Source organism: Zonotrichia leucophrys, chromosome 3 (assembly GCF_028769735.1).
Source record: "Zonotrichia leucophrys gambelii isolate GWCS_2022_RI chromosome 3, RI_Zleu_2.0, whole genome shotgun sequence".
NCBI lineage: Eukaryota > Metazoa > Chordata > Aves > Passeriformes > Passerellidae > Zonotrichia > Zonotrichia leucophrys.
The window spans coordinates 47,720,180-47,738,083 of NC_088172.1; the positions used below are offsets into that span (position 1 = coordinate 47,720,180).

Here is a 17,904-nt window from a genome sequence, read left to right on the forward strand (position 1 = left end):
GCACCTGCCTCAGACAAAAGACAGGATGAACTGCAGCTAACCGGGAGGAAGCATAGTAGCAGAGCTGGAAACCTTTCCCTCTGCTAAAGAATTATTTTCCTTTCTCTTCTTGCAAACTGTAGGGTTTTTTTACAAAGCTTGTAAGGCATTCACTGTCTTTAAGATTACTATCCTGTTGCACATCTGGCTGAAATTGGTCACTGACTTCAAATGATAAAGGGCAGTAGCTGACAGCAGTTGCATGGGCCTAAGAAAACCAGGCTATCAAATCACTTTTAATATGGGGTTTTATATTTGATATTCTCAGTACTTTTGACCACAGTTATCTGACCTTTGCTATGTTCCTCATGATATCCAAGGCCTGTAGTAAGTAAGAAAATCCAACAAACACCATCTTCTTGTCCAAAATGTCACTTATCTTTCTTCTCCATGTATCATGAGAAGAACACAGCATCTTTTTCCTTTGTGTACAAGCTACTTATTGCACACATGAAGGCTGTGGAACTGTGTAGCACTGCTTTTGGCAGCAAAGCCAGCTCAGGTCAGGTTGATGAGCTCTGTTTACTGCTCCCAGTCTGATCAAATGTAGGTTGTACTTTGCATCCACAAAGAAGTTATGTGGACAGAGCTGTCTCTGGACTCTATGAAAAGGTGGATTGTTAAAATTATGCACATTAAGAACCCCAAAAAAAAATTTTTTTAATGTTCAATTTTTGTTTTTTGAACGTCCAAAGTTTTTCAACATTCTCATTCTCATTTCTTCTGCTTCAGTAGTGCAGGGGCAAATGTGCAGTGCTGGAGTGGGGAAAGGAGCTGGGAGATGAGTCTTAAAGCAGATCTGCTACTAAAGTGGAATAATTTTGAGTTATTCCTGAAGTGTGAAATTCTGTTCTGACTGAAGATACAGCAAGTTTGTCTTTTACTGCAGGGTGGATAGAATTCCATCTTGGGCAGCCACAGCACCAGGGCAATAATCCAGGCCCTACTGACATCAGAAGTAAAATATCCCATGAATTCAACATTGTGGCACTGAATAAACTCCAATAGTTGCTACTCTGTTCTAGGAGAGCTGTAAAATCTGTGAAACGTTATCTGTCAGTTGAATCTCCCCTGCCATTACAAATTCCAATCGTAACTATGGAAAAAGAATTATTAAAGGACCAAAAGATAAAATTAAAATTGCTCCATATTTAACTGTCTCAATCTTTTGAGAAATTATTTAGGATACAAATAACTTTCAATTCTATTGTGCCTACATTTACATGCATAGTTTAGGCAAATATTATAAGAGAGGATTTAAAATTTTCTGGTACAATTTTTTTTTTAGAAGCCAGTGTCAATTAGCACAGACTCTGACCCATTTTCCATAAAATTGGCACTAACAAGGCAGACAGGGACACACAGTTTGGCAGTAATAAAAACAAAAATTCACATACCTAAAAATAATCAGGTGCTGGTAGAATACACAAGGAGAGAGAATAATTGTCAGCCTCTGTGCAGGGTTCAGCCAGTTCCTAATAACCTTCCATGTCTGGTTTGTAAAGTAAAGAACCTTCTCATGAAGTCCTAATTCTGGCAAAGATTCCTTTCCCCCACGTAAGGAGCACAGAGCAACCCACACAGTGAACACTCAATAACAAGGCATATGAAAACTAGCACAAGATAGTTTTTGGTATGGAAATATGCATTTTCCAAATGACTTAGACACTTTATTTTCAGTTTACACCCAGAAGTATCAACGTAGTCAAGACATTGTAATAAGCTATCTCTGTTAAATGTTGTTATTCTCAACTTTAACTCATTGTTAGGCATGTACAGTCTATGGGTGAAAGCAGGAACACAACAGCAACAGGGTTCTTTTCTGATCCTAAGAGGACAGTATTTTTGGCAGAAATTGCCTTGGTATTACAAAAGCTGCTGTCTCCTTCCAGTGTGCTAGTGGTCTTCTAGTAACTGTAAAATCTCTCTACAGCATAATCACAGTAAACATATACCCCCTTTTGTCTGCAAAGCACTTATTAAATATTCTATTATCCTCCTTGGAGAGAGGCAATATACACATTCCCTTTTTTATTATGTAAATTAGAGAAAGAATATGAAAATGCCAGTTTCAAAAAAATCAGATTAAAATAAAATGTAAACCACTTTATAATTCTCTAGACTATTCCTTCTAGAACAGCTTTTAGTAAGGCTTTGCATCCTGGATTTCTACCAAGATAGATGTCATCTCATGCAATTAAACTGGACCATTTTTAACAGTGTTGGATGCAATGAATCACTTAGAAAACTTTATAAATATACCTTGGGGACCGTAAACTTTTCAATTAATAATACTTTAAAAGATTGAGGAATAGGTATTTACAAGAAGACATGTCTTACGACATATGATTTACTGGAATTCTTATGTGTTTTTCTAAAATTATCTACCAGTAGTTTAAAATGAGATTTTAAAATAAAGGTTTAGAAAGGATACCAGCTCTTTTGTCAAGGCTTGATACTTAGCACACAAACAAGAAGTTACCTGGTCCAGTTTTCATTAGACAGATTTTTGTGGTGGCCATTTCCTTAGCTGTAAAGCAGAGAAGCTCCCTCTGAGATAGACAGACTGGCGTATACACCAGGGAGCCATATGACAAGCATTAAACGGCTTAGAAGATTGCCTTAGTGCATTATTAGTTCAGCAGTTGTAAGGATTATTGCTGTTGTTGTTTGGGATTTTTTTTTCTGGCAATATCATAGTAAACAACAGTTTAAAGGAGAACAACAAAGTAGTTTTGCTGGTGCTAACAGCAGTGTTTTTCTAAACAGAAGAAGGATGCAGGAAAAGACACAGATTCCATGTCTGCACAGTACTAACACAGCATTATCCACATATATCCACAGATATCTGAGCTGCTTCTAAATTACTTAAATTCACACTGGGAGCAGAACAAATTAATTAGTGCAGTATTCTCTCTGGGCTGTTTGCTTGGCTAAGAAGCCCAGTACAGCCCATCCAGATGTACAGCACATCAAACACAGCCATCCAGATCCCAGTACCCAAGACCCATTGTTAAGATCTGGACTTTGCTTCTCCTGAGCTATGCAGGCTACAAGTAATAGCTCCTGTTTAAGTTACAAACCCTTCAGAGAAAGAAATCAACCTTCTCAGTATTAAGCACAAGATAATTAGGCAGGCATTAATCATAAAGAATAAAAGCCAAGACATCTAAGTTGTGTGCTAAAATACAGAAGCTGAAGAGGAATTTAAGATAGGTTACATTGCAAAAGTTGAAATTGTAGAAAAAATTACCTTTCCAAAGGCATTCTAAATTATTGTACAGGGGAATTAAATTGCATTTTTCAAGACCACAAAAAAACCAAAAAAACCCCCATCCCAAACAAACAAAAAAACCAGTTCCAGTACTTCAGACATAAGGCGAAGATCTGGACAAGAATTTCAATAGTAAGCATTACAGCTTATATTGACAAGACTCTATCTTAGGTAAAAAGTTAACTTTTGCCTAACACATGACAGATTGAGGGAAGAGCTCAAATCTTTCAGAGGTCTGAGGCAAACATGATGCTTATTTGATAAGAACTCACTGACTGGCAGGAGCTGTGCCTCCTGGTGACTGAAGGAATATGGAGAGTGAGGATGAGGACAAACCACGTTTAGTGATGCTGCACATAGGCTGAAAGCCAGACATCCACAAGCAGATGGTCAAAGTCAGGCTGAGATCTTAATTTGAAAAATATGAAGGAGAGAAAAACTTGAAAGTGAATTTGATAAAGATGGTAACTTGTTTATTAGCTGGAAGAGGGTAAGAAATTAAAGGTATAAAACAAATCCTCCAAAGGCAATGTGGAAATGTGGGATAATCATGAGTCAATGTTATAAAAATCAAGAGACAAGGTTTCAATGGCAGAAGTTTGACCCTGATTTGAAAGATGTCAACTAACCACAAAGAACAATTATGGGCCTTGGGTCATTTGAGACTTGAGTGAAAAGAGATTCAGCTGTAAGGCAGACAACGGACCGTAGAACATGCAATTTTAGAAGAACTTACACAGCAAATGTAAACAGAATATTGACTGAGGCTGGAGGTGAATGGGTAAGACATAACATTTACAAAAGCAAGTACATAGAGTGTTATTTTCAAAGGCACAAAGGCCCCTTATTTTGCCAGATCCCGTGAGAAGTCAGTGAACTCTACCTAATCACACTCCCTTCTTTGAAATCCCCCTAATTATAATTCTAATTACATGGATATGACAAGTCAACTGTCATTAGTGGTACTTCCCATGAATCTCTGGAGTCCTGAAAATACAGTATATAATTGGTAAAGCCTGCTGTAGACCCACTTGACACAAGTGCAGCTCAACACATCCTTTAGCAATTCAGTTTGTTTTTTCCCCTCCTTGTTTTTCTGCAGGTCTTTCTCCTCATCAGTTAGGGGAACAGATCCTTGCTACACTGCATCACTTCAGGAAAGCATTAGTTCTTTCACTGAATGTACTTCAAGTGAAGTATCCTATTATTGCCTTCCCAACTGTCACAAAAGCATAAAGCAACATTTTTCTGGGTATGATTTCACCCTTTTTGAAAGTCTCCATGCATCTTACCTGTCTAACAGAGCTGTGTTGTGAGGAAAGTCGTTCTTAGGACTGTAGATACCATTTTGCCAAGACACAGCAGAAAGACACCTACATGTCCCATAGTATGGTTTGTCCACTATTTTCAATTTGCCTATTATTTTCAATTTTGATGCTTATATGTTTGCTCAAAATCTTGATGATGTTTATAGGAATCAGTGCAAATTTAAAAGAAAGAGAGCAGTTCTGTCACCCCATCATGCTGTTTCATGGGGAGTTACAGCATTTGGCCAAAACACAATGCAAGTATACCTCATACTGAATATTCTGAACTGAGTGTGAGTTATGTGGCAAAAAAATTCAATGATTCCCTGGATGCCCACCAAAAATAGAGTTTTTGATAGAGTACATTTTAATGTGTTCCTGAGCTCCTTCCTTTTAGTATTTCAAAGCATGTGTAAGCTTTCATGACTTTCAAGCTGCAGACTGATTCTCTTACATATAAGCAAGTCCAGAAAATGAAAACCATCCAGAAAGTAAATAAAAATAACATTAAATAACACCTTTTTGTTTTTCTTACATGTGTACAAGTTCTTGTGGTAAGACCAAATAGCTGTTTTAATCAGACCAAATTAACTACAGTTCTTCTGGAGCCCTGGGGAGATTTTTTTTCCCTCCATCTCCTCACTTTATAATAGCTATATTAAATATATAATAATAGCTGTTAGTCCACTATCACAGATACATGATAATGGTCACATGTTGGCTTATGGAGACAGACTGGATGCCTGACAAAATGACCCAAGCATAGTTCTTTCAATAGAGGTTTTTAAAACATTGTTCTAGCCTGGACTGAAAGTTAGATGTACTACAGGAAGTGCAAATGTTTTCCTCTCTTTCAGTTATTGCAGTTCATCTAGTGCCAGAGTATGAATGTGAATTGAAAGTGGCTCAACAAAAGTCTGGAGTATTGAATAAGAACCATATAATATAATCTATTAAAGACATAGCAGTGTGCTAATCTGGAGAATTAAAATGTGTCTCTTTCCCCATTAGTCAGAATGTGTTTTTCTTTAACTGTATTTTTTTTCCCCATACTTTGTCATACTAAAATGTGGACATGAGTTAATGTCTTTGATCTAAGTTAAAATCATGACTGTAAATAAGGGAGCTTCATTTATAAAATCACAAGGTTCATCCTTGTGATTTTATAAATGAAAACCTTGAGTCTCAAGAAGAGGATCAGGAAACTCCACCATCAGCAAAGAGGTGGTGAATAGCCTCAGATCCACACATACAACAATAACTGTTAAGAGATTTCAGTGACAGAAACTGGATGCCACATCACATTGCTCCAAGTGTGAGTGGTAGCTAAACCAATGTTAGAACTGAGATCTCTCATTTCTGTTGAGGTCAGGGGTGCTTTTCTTCTTCAAACAATAAGTTACTGTTTCCCTGAATATCTTGTAGGAAAGGTATTTTGAGCATCACTGGTTTTTTGTTCTAGACTTTAGGTTAAACATAAACAGACATCTTAAGAGATTGCTGATGTGAGAGGTGGGTGGGATTTTTTTCCATGGTTACACCCAGCAACACCAGGAGTAAATCAATTTCAAAATTCATGTGAAACATATAACAACACCGCCTAATTATTTCTTCCTAGGTAGGCTCTAACTTGGCAGGATCACAAAACCTACACCGCGTGAAGTTTTCTGAGCACTCGAGCTTTGCAGCATTAGCCATAGCAGGTTCTTCCATCGTGATGAGGGTCAGTATAACAATCAAGAAAGGCTGTTTTGACTCAAGTGTTTCCAGTTAGACAGCAGATGTTGAATTTAATTGTCTGGGCTTCAAAAGGATTTGCCAGAGCAAGTATTGAGCTAGAACATGAAGTTATTTTCCTAATTCTAAACCAGGTGATAACAAAATTTGTTACCACAAATGGATCAGCGTTGATCCATTTCACCCAACATCAGCCTTCTAATCAATATGCATGTTAGAAGTTGTGTCTAAGCAAGACACAATCCTGGTTGTTCATGGAGGGAGTAAAGCATCTTTAGAACAACTACTTAATTATTATACAAATTTCAGTTCACATAAGCCTCTATCTTTATTGACTGGTGGAGAGTCAAAGCACATATATTCACACCTTAGGCTAAATGAGCAACTGTCAGAAGCTCTGGTAGTGCTTGTGAACTAATGTCTGAGCTCCTCCTAGGAAAAACAACAGGTACACACCAGAAATGCAGGAAGAGAGAATGATGAGCTGAACTTCAGGAAGAATTCTAACATGTTCTGGCAATAAGGAACATAGATTTGTTTTTTCTTAATTGGACAATGGGCTGTGCAAACGTGCAGGAAAGACACTGCCTTTATTCCACGGACATCCTAACTTGACAGAAAATCCATGGATAAGAGAAGGAAATAGATACAAGGCAACACAAAAAGCCTGCATAGTGGTCACAAATGCAGCATGCTTGTACAATACCTGAAGCTTGAGAAGGTAGGAAGCCAGAGCTAAAAAAAAAAGCTTGTGTCTGAAGGGAGACAGACAGAAGAACAAGAGCAGAGCAAGAAACAGAACAGACTGACAGCACAGAATCATGATTTTTCAGTTTAATAAGTAAATACGTATTTCCCCCACCCACATCTGGAATAATATGAATTCTGGATTCAAAACTGCATTCTTTATTTGCTTAAGACTCCCAGTAAAGTGTCTTTTGCTCAAGGAATGCAAGATCTAGTTAGTGTCTCAGCTGCATGACTTCCACATGTAGCTGACTATATTCACTTGAACTTTTTAATTGCAGGCAGTGTCTTCTCTTACTTAAACACTTTCCATCCACTTTTCCCCTGCACATGCTTTTTTCAAACCTCTTTTTCAGTTAGGGAAAAAGAACAGCTCCAGGAAACTGGACGTTCCAGATCAAACCTAACTTGACCTCTAGAGCTAAAAAGTGAAGTGGGTTTAGTAAAGCAAAAGTGAAATCTGCTTTTGTTTCAGCGTGCAGTCTCTCATAATGTAGGTGTGTGAAGGCTTCCTATCAAACTGAATGTTATCTTCACCCTGCAGACTGGCATACTTAACAATCTCCAGGACAGGCAACTTTCTGCTTAAATCCACATTATATTTGTCAAGAATCAGAAAAACAAGATTGTAGTAATCAAAATAATTTAGAGTTATTTACTATTTTATAGTTTTGTTTGCATGTATATAAATATTTAGTAAACAGAAACATATCTACTCACATTACAAAATATAAACTACTAGAGATATTCCATTATATTATTTGTCTTCTAATTACCTTACATTTTGGAAAATGTAGTGATATATACCACAGTGATGGAATTTGTGCTAAAGAAAGTAATATCTTCTTTCAACCTGACGGTGGAGCAACATAGGGAAGACTGATTTTGTTGACTAGAAAAGGATGATGTAACTCTGCTGCAAAATGAGGATTTACATGATTTCTGGTGGATTTTCTGTGTTGAAAAGTGAAAGGAAGATTAGATGAGGGAAAGCATAGATCAGGAAAGCATACTCTATGTCTGCTGCTTAAAATATCTAAGAGGAAATATTAAAAGTAACCAGTGAGATACAATTTGCAAGGTGAACAGGTAAAGCAATAAATTAGCTTTAATAAATGCTATGTTCAGGGAGCAAATACTATAGGACCTCAGGCTAGAGATTACACCTAACAATAACACCACTGAAGACTCCAAATTGGTCAAATATGTCACGGACCATTAAGTTACAGCAGATGTGCATCCAGCCATTTTTGCCAATATCCATCAGGTGCTAGATGCAAGGTTTTACAATTGTCTTTGTTGAATTTTACGTAGCAAGCATCCAATGTTCTACTTTTCAAGCCTATTGGGGTGCCCCTAAATGCCAGGCAATCTCTGCCATCATGCTACCCTGCACCTGCTTTCCCATTATCTACCACTACCTCTCTGTCTGCACAATAGCTTTTAGCTCTTCCAATTCTTTTCCAGCTTAGGTCTGTGGGACTGCTTCTCCATCTTTCAACAACCTAGTTTAAAGCCATCCTTATGAGGGTGGCAAGCCAGTTGGCAAAAGTATTATTGACCCACTTTGTTAGGTGAATCCTCTCTCCACCCAACAGATGACATTCCTCAAAAATACTGGAGGAACCTGGAAGTGTGTGAAATATTACACTGACATTAACAGCATTTGTTTGTCTATGCTAATCTTTAGCCCACGTCCCTCACAATAGGTCGCTATCCAGAGGGTAACAGGTGAACAGCTGCTGCAATTGGTAAGCAGTTAATTTTTCAGCTGCCTTCTGCTGTTCTGTTCCCTCCTCCTGAAATGTAAATAACTGCCTGTGATCAACAGATCATGAAAATATCCATTTAACTTTTCATGTCAGATGTCAATCAAATGCAGTTCTATTTATTAACTACATCTGATAGCATCTTCATGCACTTCTTCCTTTCATACCAGTTATTGTAGAGACTCCAGACAACTTGCTTTTTGACCTTTGCATTAAATTACCTTATCCTAGGCACTCCTCTACCTCTCATTTTCCATCATCTGTAGTACTGCAGCTCAAAGTTTTCTTTGTTTCTCTGGCAAATCTATTCGTACTATCAGGTCACAGTTTGTTATTCTTCTTTGCTTGTCAGAAAACAAGATGCTGCAAAGCAGTGACAGTAATGAAAACTTGTTTTGTATCAGTTATGTCCTCCCTTCTTATCACAACAACTCAAGCTTCCCTTACAGCTTCCATGCCCTCTCATTACAATACCTTCAACTCCCTCCCATGTCCTACACAACATCCCAATGTCTCCTCTAGGCTCCCTGCAACACATCCCGTTCCTGCCTTTTTACTACCTAACTTCCCTCAGTGAGTCATGTCCCAAACACTCCTGGCTCACAGCTCCCCCATATCTCTTGCTTGACTAAGATAAGACATAACATGTATTGATAATATGTGCCCTGACCTACAGTGTAATGAGCCGGCCAATACTCATGGACAGCCACTCTTGGAAAAACAGACACACAGCACTGTTTCTTCTTTCCCTCATTTGGGAGTGAAATGGATCTTTCTTTCCTCCAAAAACACTCACTACCAGGAAAGGTGTGGGAACATCATACCTCCGAATGCTCTAACACTCTACAGAATTTGCCTGAAATTGGTGGGTGGATTAAGAGAAGGAAAGGTAGGTGAGAGGCTAACAGGCACTGGCAGTGCAGTTGTGTAAGCAAATACAACCACAGAGCTGACCCTGCTTCCTCTTTCTGCCAGCGTCACTCAGCTGTCATAATGTGATTTTTTTTTCCTTTGAAGGGACAACTGTACTGCTGAGAGGTTAATCAGAAACTTTCTTTAATAAAGGCAAGGCCACAGAAAATTGATAAAGTGCTGGCTTTGGCCCAAACCTAAGCAGTAATGAAAAGCAGTTTCTGCCAGGCACCAGGTCAGTGACCTCTGTGAAACTTGTGCAGTATTTGGGCAGGCAGAAAAATCACAACTTGTTACTTCATCTTTCTAGTCCTCAATCGAACGCTTCCCTTCAACACCACTTCTGTGACTTGTAGGGAGAATTCATGGGAACTGCTACCAGCTCTAGCTGAGGTACTTTTGATTACTCACTTCCTCTCATCCTGGAGGTAGTATATTCAGGCAAGTCGTATGACCAAAGAATACACCTACAAGCATCTACAATTTTAATGCCAGGCTAGCGGGTACTGGTTACAGACAATTTTAGCTCCATAAAATGCACTGCATTTTCATTTGTTAAGAGCACTATTAAATGCTATCTTAATTTAAATATTGCACTGGACTCCTCAGTTTTACAAACAGAACTGTTTTTTCCTGAAGTTTTTTCGCTGAAGATTTCTGCAAAAAACTTAAGGAATTTATTTGGAGCAGTTTCAGATCCAAATTGCTTTTTAAATTCATATCTATAAAAAGCACTTAATTCCAAAATTATTTTCTTCCAGTGTTTGATCTATAACTCTCTAGAATCAAAGTTTTATGGAAGTACTGTACTTGACAATGGAAACAGGCTAGGAAGATGTGAGCACTTACGCATTTAGTCTCCTAATGATAGCTGATATTTAAATGAAATGTGAATAAAAACTGTCAGCAGCCTCATCCTAAAGCTTCTCTTGGATCCCACAGAACTTGGACTTCTGTATCACATCCAACCTTTGGCCTCTAAAGAACTATGCAAATCAAATACAAATTCTATGTGACTGGCAAACACAACTCAAAATGGATCAAAATAATGGTAAAAGGAGTAGCCAAATACAGGAACTGGCCTCATTTTTCACTCTTCTGTCAACCAGCTTCTAACCTCCATCAGACATGCTGGTCCTCCAACCATCCTATTTTATTTATTTGCTTTTGCCATCTATGGAGATGGCGGAGAACCAGACATAAGCATTTTTTGTCTCAAACATGGTGACTGCTACAATGGGAAAGGTGTGATCTAAAGATGTAGAGGTGGGGCAGGAACTGTTCTGACCCAACTTCCTGCTTCACCTTGACACTTGTGCTCAGTGTCCCTGTCCCCACTCACCTCCTGTGGGAGGGCTCCAAGGGCTGGCTGTGCACGCATCAACAAAACAGGGCAAAAGATCTGGTTTATGCAAGAGGCTTCCACCAGGTTATCTATAAAAGAAAACAGGTCAGGCCCTCTCACACTTTTCCTTCTCTTTCACTTTTCTTTCTCATGATCCCAGCTCTAGACTCTCCAACACAGCAGGACCAATGCAGGATCTGAGGATCTGTGAAATTCTTTGTACTCTCTCTCCCTTTCCTGTCTTTCTTTCTCTCTCCCCTTGCTTTGCCTGGGCAAAACACGGCCAGGGATATTCTACCTCCCATACTGAACTTTGTTGTGGGTGTAGGGAGCTTGTGGAGTTGTGCTGTGGCTTCTGGGCCAGCACCTTTGAGTAGTTTGTTTTGCAAGTTGAGAATGTAATGAAGTGTATGGTATAAAATTAAGGACCTGCTAGCCACCACATTTGTGGAAATGTATTGTAAGAACTCAAAGGCTTGCTAGCCAACAACTCGAGGCTCAACAGTGGGCTGGTTGCCAAAGTTAAAAACACAAGAGTTCAGCCTGATGAGAATTTACAACTAATATCACCCCTCTACTGATGAGTCATGACACCATCCCTACTCTATTTACAAATGAAAGTAGGAATCCTTACATGCACACATTCCACCTGCTCCCTCAGATCTGGTTTACATGGATAAGCCAATCAGCAAAAGCATCAGGTGGCATTTAACTTGGCTTCTCCCACCCAACGCCCTGACAGGATCTGGCTCCATTTGGCTTCCGAGAGGCACCAAGTTTTATTTAAGCAGGAAAAGACCGTCTCCCCTTCCTTCCCCCAGACAGGCGGCCTCTCCCACACGCAGCCCTTTTTATCTGTTTCTCCACCAGCTCCAGCCACTCTTATAATCCTGTGTGCATACCTTTACATCCTTTTATCTTTCTTCTTTGTCAGCCAGATTTTAAGGCCTATTCGGTAACTTCAGGTAAACTCAAAATTTTTAGTCTTTATATAAATTATCACCCTCGAGGCATTCCCAACACGAGACTGTACAGCCAGAGCTGTACAGTTGTACAGAGCCATCACTGCCAGCGATCAGAGCGCCCGGGGCTGCGTAAAGCAGAGCACATTCAGAGCAACACTGTCTATTCTCCGCTGCTAAATTACTGTTCATTATCGCTTTGCCGCCCTAAACTACAGCCGCTTATTCTGAGGGACGCCAAATCCCGCGGGCTGCAGCCCCCCGCGGGTGCGAGCGCTGGGGCAGCCATTCCTCGTTAAGATACCGAGTGAACCGAGGCACTCTGATTGCGGGCCCCGCCGCCCGCCGTGAGGGGCGGCCCCGCCGCACGCCGCCACCGCGGAGCGCACGCCGGGGCAGGGCCGTGCGGCCGCCCCATCGCCGCCGCGGAGCGTGCCGGGAGCTGTAGTCCCACGGCAGAACGGCCCCGCTCCCCCGCTGCTTCCCCGAGGGGCGCGGCGGCCCCGCCAGACCCGCTCCGGCCCCGCAGCTTCCCGGTGGGCAGCGCTGCTCGCCCCAGCCGGGCATGCGGCCACTGCTGCGGCGGCTTCTCCCCGCGCTGTGCTCGGCGGCGGCCCGAGCCCTGCTCGCCCGGCGGGCCGTGCCCATGGCGCTGCGGCCGGCGGAGGGAGCGGCGCGGGCCGGGGTCGATGCCCGCAGCGCGGCCCCGGAGCACGGTGAGAGGCGGCGGGGTGGGGGCGGAGGGCAAGCGCTGGCGAGACCCCGCGCCCGCCTCCCCCGGCGCTGCGGGCGGGCGCTGGGGCGTAGGGGAAAACTTTTCAACTTCATTATTAAGTTGTTAATGATGAAGCAGGGCTCTTGTTTGTAGGGCTCTGGCACTTCCCTGCCTGCCCCGCTCAGTCCCTAGGCTTGCCGACAGTGTATGCGTCCAACCTGACTGAACACTAAATCTACCTTTCTTTTCCCTAAGTTTACTACTACTCCTTTTCTTTTTAGTTCCTTAACTGTGTATGTGACCTGGCTGAATATTAACCCTACAATTTTTTTCCCACAAGAAATTATTATTATTATTATTATTATTATTATTATTATTATTATTATTATTATTATTAATTTCTTTAGCTATGGTAACTGTAGTGCTAGCACTGGAGGTTCAAAATGCGTTGACATTAAGACTGTCTATTTCTACAGCAGCTCGCAGTTAAACTGGCTCTAAAGGATTCATTTGTTATTAAAAATGAATAGAAAGTAGTGGGTGGAAGCTCAGCAAGAGTCAAGGAGCCCCAACCCTCTTGCCATCAGGCAGGTGGGGAGGAATGGAAGAAGGTCCCAGCTCAGAGAGGTGGAAGAATCCACTCCTGGCATCCCTTGCCTCCCCAGATGCCCTTACAGAATAGGTAGGAGGCCCTGGATCTTGAGAGTCATGCAGACAACAGTGGAGAAGGCTTATCTGGAGGGTCTTCAAGACTAATGGAGTCAACCAGGTGGATCACAAGTACAGGTATTAAGGGAAAAACAATGGTAGTTGTAGTGGGTGACTTGCATTTGAGGGAAATTGAGGGCCCTGTATGCTGGTTGGACCCATTCCACAGGAAAGTCTGATGACTTCCTGTGGCCCAGGTAAGAGATATTACCAAGAGAATCCCTGAGCTAATTCTACCCACTGCTGATTGTCCAACTGTCCAGGTTGATAGTGACAAGGCTGATGAGAAAAGTACCAGGGTAATCAAACAGGACTTCAACCACTTAGATGCCCAGTGCATGGATCTGGATGGGATCCATCCTAGGGTGATGAGGAACAGGCAGAAGAGCTCATTACACTGCTGTCCATTATCCATCTGTCATCAGTCATGGCTAACCAGGGAGGCCCCAGGCAATTGGAGACTGGTCAGTGTGATGCCCATCTACAAGAAATGCTGGAAGGAGGATCTAGGGAGCTACAGGTCTGGCAGCCTGACCACAGTGCCCAGCAAGGTGACAGAGCAGATAATCTTAAGTGTGATCATACAGCACAGGCAGGACAACCAAGGGATCAGACTCAGCCAGCACAAGTTTAGGAAAGGCAGATACTTCCTGACCAACCTGATCTCCTTTTATGCCCAGGTGATGCACCTGGTGGGTGAGAATAAGGCTGTGAATGTTGTCTACCTCGACTTCAGCAAAGTCTTCAACACCATCTCTCATAGCACACTCCTGGCAAACCTCTCAGCTCATGGCTTGGACAGGTGCACTCTTCTCTCCCCTAGAGAGAGGTGGTGAATGGTGCCACATCCCACTGGCAGCTGGTCACTAGTGGTGTACCCAGGGATCAGTGTTTGGTCCAGTCCTGTACAAGATCTTTGCTGATAATCTGGATGAGGGAATTAAGTCTTCCAAATAGCAAATTCACAGACAAGATCAAGTTGGGTTGGAGTGTTGATCTGCAAGAGGGTAGGAAGGCTCTGGACAGGCTGGATCAATGGGCTGATTTCAGTGATACAAGGTTCAGCAAGACTAAGTCTGGGTCCTGCACTTTGGCCACAGCGATCCCCTGCAGCACTACAGGCTGGGGACAGAGTGGCTCGAAAGTGGCCCAGTGGAAAAGGACTGGGGGTGCTGGTTTTGACAGTCAATGAAACACGAGCCAGCAGTTTGCCCAGGTGGGGCAAATGGCATCCTGGCCTGGATCTGTGATCGTGTGGCCAGCAGGACCAGGGCAGTGACTGTCCCAGTGTTTCTGGCACTGATGAGGCAGTGTCTCAACTCCTGTGTCCAATGCAGGGCCCCTCATTTCAGGAAGGACATTGAGTTGCTGGAGCATGTCCAGAGAAGGGCAGTGGTGCTGGTGAAGCGTCTGGAGCACAAGTCTGATGAGGAGCAGCTGAGGGAGCTGGGAGTGTTTAGCCTGGTGTAAGAGGCTCAGGGGGATCTTCTCTCTCTCTAAGGCTACCTAGAAAGACACTGTAGCCTCCACAGGTGGGGATTGGCCTCTTCTCCCAGGCAACCAGCAACGGGACAAGCGGACACAGACTTAAGCTGCACATGGGGAGGTTTATGTTGGAAGAAATTCTTCATGGAAAGAGTGATTAGGTATTGGAACAGGCTGTCCAGAATGATGCTGGATTCATGTCGCTGGTTCTGTTTAAGGAAAGACTGGACATGGCACTTAGTGTGGTGTTCAGTCATCAGTTGGACTCAATGATCTCAGAGGTCTTTTCCAACCTAATTGATTCTGTGATAAACCTATTAAACACATTAACATAGTGAACAGGAAACAGTGCTTGAAGATCAAGTCTCACTGTGATCTGTGATACTTATATGTCAAATAATAGAAGATTGTTTTATCTGAAACAATAATCTGAATATGTAGAGAAGGCAGCTGGCAATCAGAGCACAATCAAATGTGTTTTATTGCTCCTTATTTTTGTGGTCTTTCCTTTATGAGGTTGGTAGATCATGATTTTTTTTTCTGCTGGAGCAGATGACAAATGCTGTTGAAGATCAGCAGTTACTTAAATACAAATAAAGGAATAATGGATACACCTACTCATATGTGAAATTCAGGCAAATATAAGTAAGCATGCAATTAAGAAAAAAGAGCTTATCCTAGAACAGCTTAATGGTGAAGGAGTTCCTATGGGAAGCTGGTGTTGTACTCTAGGTTTCCAATTATCAACATTATGTCAAAAAGTTTGAAAAATCTTGTTTTCGAGTTGTATTAGTCACTAGAATGTAACTCTTGAATTTTGTTGCTGTTTTCTTTAATTACTATTTTCAAAAAAGCAAGGGAGTTTTTTTTTGGTAGAAGCACAACCTGTAGAATTTAGACACAGTTCAGTTTACTGAAGGTGCATTGTTAATTACTTTAGCTCTGCCTCTGCTATTGTGAACAGGCTGCATTTTGCCGAGTGGCACAAGTATGTTGCTTTTTGAGCAGACAGAGCCAAGGAAACCTGTAATCTGCAATATTCCCCCCTCAGATTTATGTGAGTCCTTGTTCTGTAGCTGATGCTACATTAACAAACCCCTTTTGGTCTCAGCTGATGATCCTGCTCTTTGAGGAAATTTTGAGGTTTTCTGCCCCCAGTCTGACCTTCTTGTTTGTTGGTTTCATGGACCTCTGTCTTGTCCTTCACCTTGAGATCTCTTTGGATCCAGGGTTGTTTTCTGTATACTCATGGATACCAGAAGCAATCTGTTTTGTGTGAGTTTTAATCTAAATGTTAAGTAATAATTTTATTACTGCTTTAACATCTGTTTGTTATGCATGGTTCTTTAGTGTCTGTAGGGAACAAGTAACAAATCTAAATACCTTGTTTCCTTTGAATAGCCTGGGGGGATAAAGTTAGGTGTCAGACTACAACCACAGAGTGATTTATGCTTCCCTACTTTAGCCGGGAGTGAATTAGCATTTAATCAGGTTGTTCTTTTATTTATCTTCCCTAGCATAAAGTGATATGTGTGAGAAACATTCCACAGGGTGATAATCACCCACACTGGGTCTGTAATATCGATTTTATACATGTGTAGCCTTGCATGCCTTAAGAACATAGTGTACACTTTTGCTGCTGAATTTTCCTCTTAGGCCAGATTTGGGCCATCCACACTGGGCCTGAGAGGAGCTTTGAAAGTGTGTTGTCTGTAGTAATGAGCTGTCCTGGGATAAACTGCAATCCTAACACACAGCTCCTTCCACTACAGTAATCCCATTGTGGAGTTGTCCCAAAAGAGTATTGCTGGGTGCCTGATTATATGCCCATTTTTTGCTGCGAGAGAAGATTTTGCTTCTTCTTTATTTTTTTTTAAGGTATGACTTAATATCCCAATATTAGAGTTTACTGATGCAGAAGCGTGAAGCAGACATAATGAAATGACTCATGCTCAGTTAGTACTCCTGGGAAAAAGACTTTTTCAAAAACTTCTTAGTGGACATTATTCTGTCCTGTCTAACTTAAAATATTCTGTGATTGTGATATTATTCTGAGGTAGAGCTTCATGTATATCTTTGTACATGCAGCATGTGTTTTCATTTACATTGACTTCCTTCCTTCACTTAAATACTAAAAGTCAGTTTTTGGAAGGAGAAATTCAGATCATTGCTGTCTAAAACATGCTATACTGAGTGGCAGATGCAGGAGTAGAGTGATCATCTCATTCCTGAATGATAGAGTCAGCTGAGAACTCTGTTATATGTGGAATGATAGGATTCCCTTCCTGCTTTTTCATGCCTCATTTTTAGTGTGTTTACAGTGGAATTAATTTGCCAGTGTTTGTCTGCACTGAATTTCATATGCCATTACTGTTATCTAAAATGAACTTTATGTGATGTCTGAAGGGTATTATTTTTTATGCTCAGTTCTCAGTATTTTTTTGCAGTAATTTCATTTATTTGGAACCAAACAAGACCCTAGGTTATTAAAATATAGAAAGCAGAACTCTATTTTTTGCTATTTCACGTAAAATGTTACAGTATTTTTACTGATCCATTGACAAAGAAGAAGAACAGGATCCTTGCAGGGTTATATGTCAATACTTATTTGCTGATAATTAATGAAATGTTTACTTGTTGTGCAGCTTATGTATAATGTCTCTTAGCTGTTTATATAAAAACTAAGACTCAGTGTGTTATTTTAAATATATTACAGATGGGCTGGAAAATATACAGCAAAAGAAAATCTTTAAAGAGAATATGGAAAAAACACAACAGAGTGAAGAGCCATGTGCTGCTGATTCAGTAGATTCTCTAATGGCAGAAATGCCATTTGTGGACACAGATATTGAGGATGAACATGCTAGTAAGTACATTAAACAGAAGAAATGTGAAAGCATAGAC

General features: G+C 41.1%; 2 protein-coding genes across 4 annotated transcripts in view; one reads left to right on the forward strand and one right to left on the reverse strand.

Annotated features, from left to right (window-relative positions):
• The window catches only part of EPB41L2 (erythrocyte membrane protein band 4.1 like 2), a 137,623-nt gene extending 125,388 nt beyond the window's left edge, over positions 1 to 12,235 (reverse strand). Inside the window, exons 1-2 of the mRNA XM_064708060.1 lie at positions 12,033 to 12,235; positions 11,128 to 11,219 (exon numbers count right to left, since the gene is read on the reverse strand). The gene's annotated coding sequence lies outside the window, so the exon portion shown is untranslated. The remainder of the gene's footprint in view (positions 1 to 11,127; positions 11,220 to 12,032) is intronic.
• A 337-nt stretch (positions 12,236 to 12,572) lies between these two features.
• AKAP7 (A-kinase anchoring protein 7) overlaps positions 12,573 to 17,904 on the forward strand; it is a 78,010-nt gene continuing 72,678 nt past the window's right edge. For all 3 annotated transcript variants that reach the window (XR_010439546.1, XM_064708083.1, XM_064708082.1), the window contains exons 1-2: positions 12,573 to 12,808; positions 17,717 to 17,866. Coding sequence is in view for 2 of the 3 variants with exons in the window: in XM_064708083.1 (XP_064564153.1) it covers positions 12,658 to 12,808; positions 17,717 to 17,866 (301 nt within the window). In the remaining variant the exon portion in view is untranslated. The remainder of the gene's footprint in view (positions 12,809 to 17,716; positions 17,867 to 17,904) is intronic.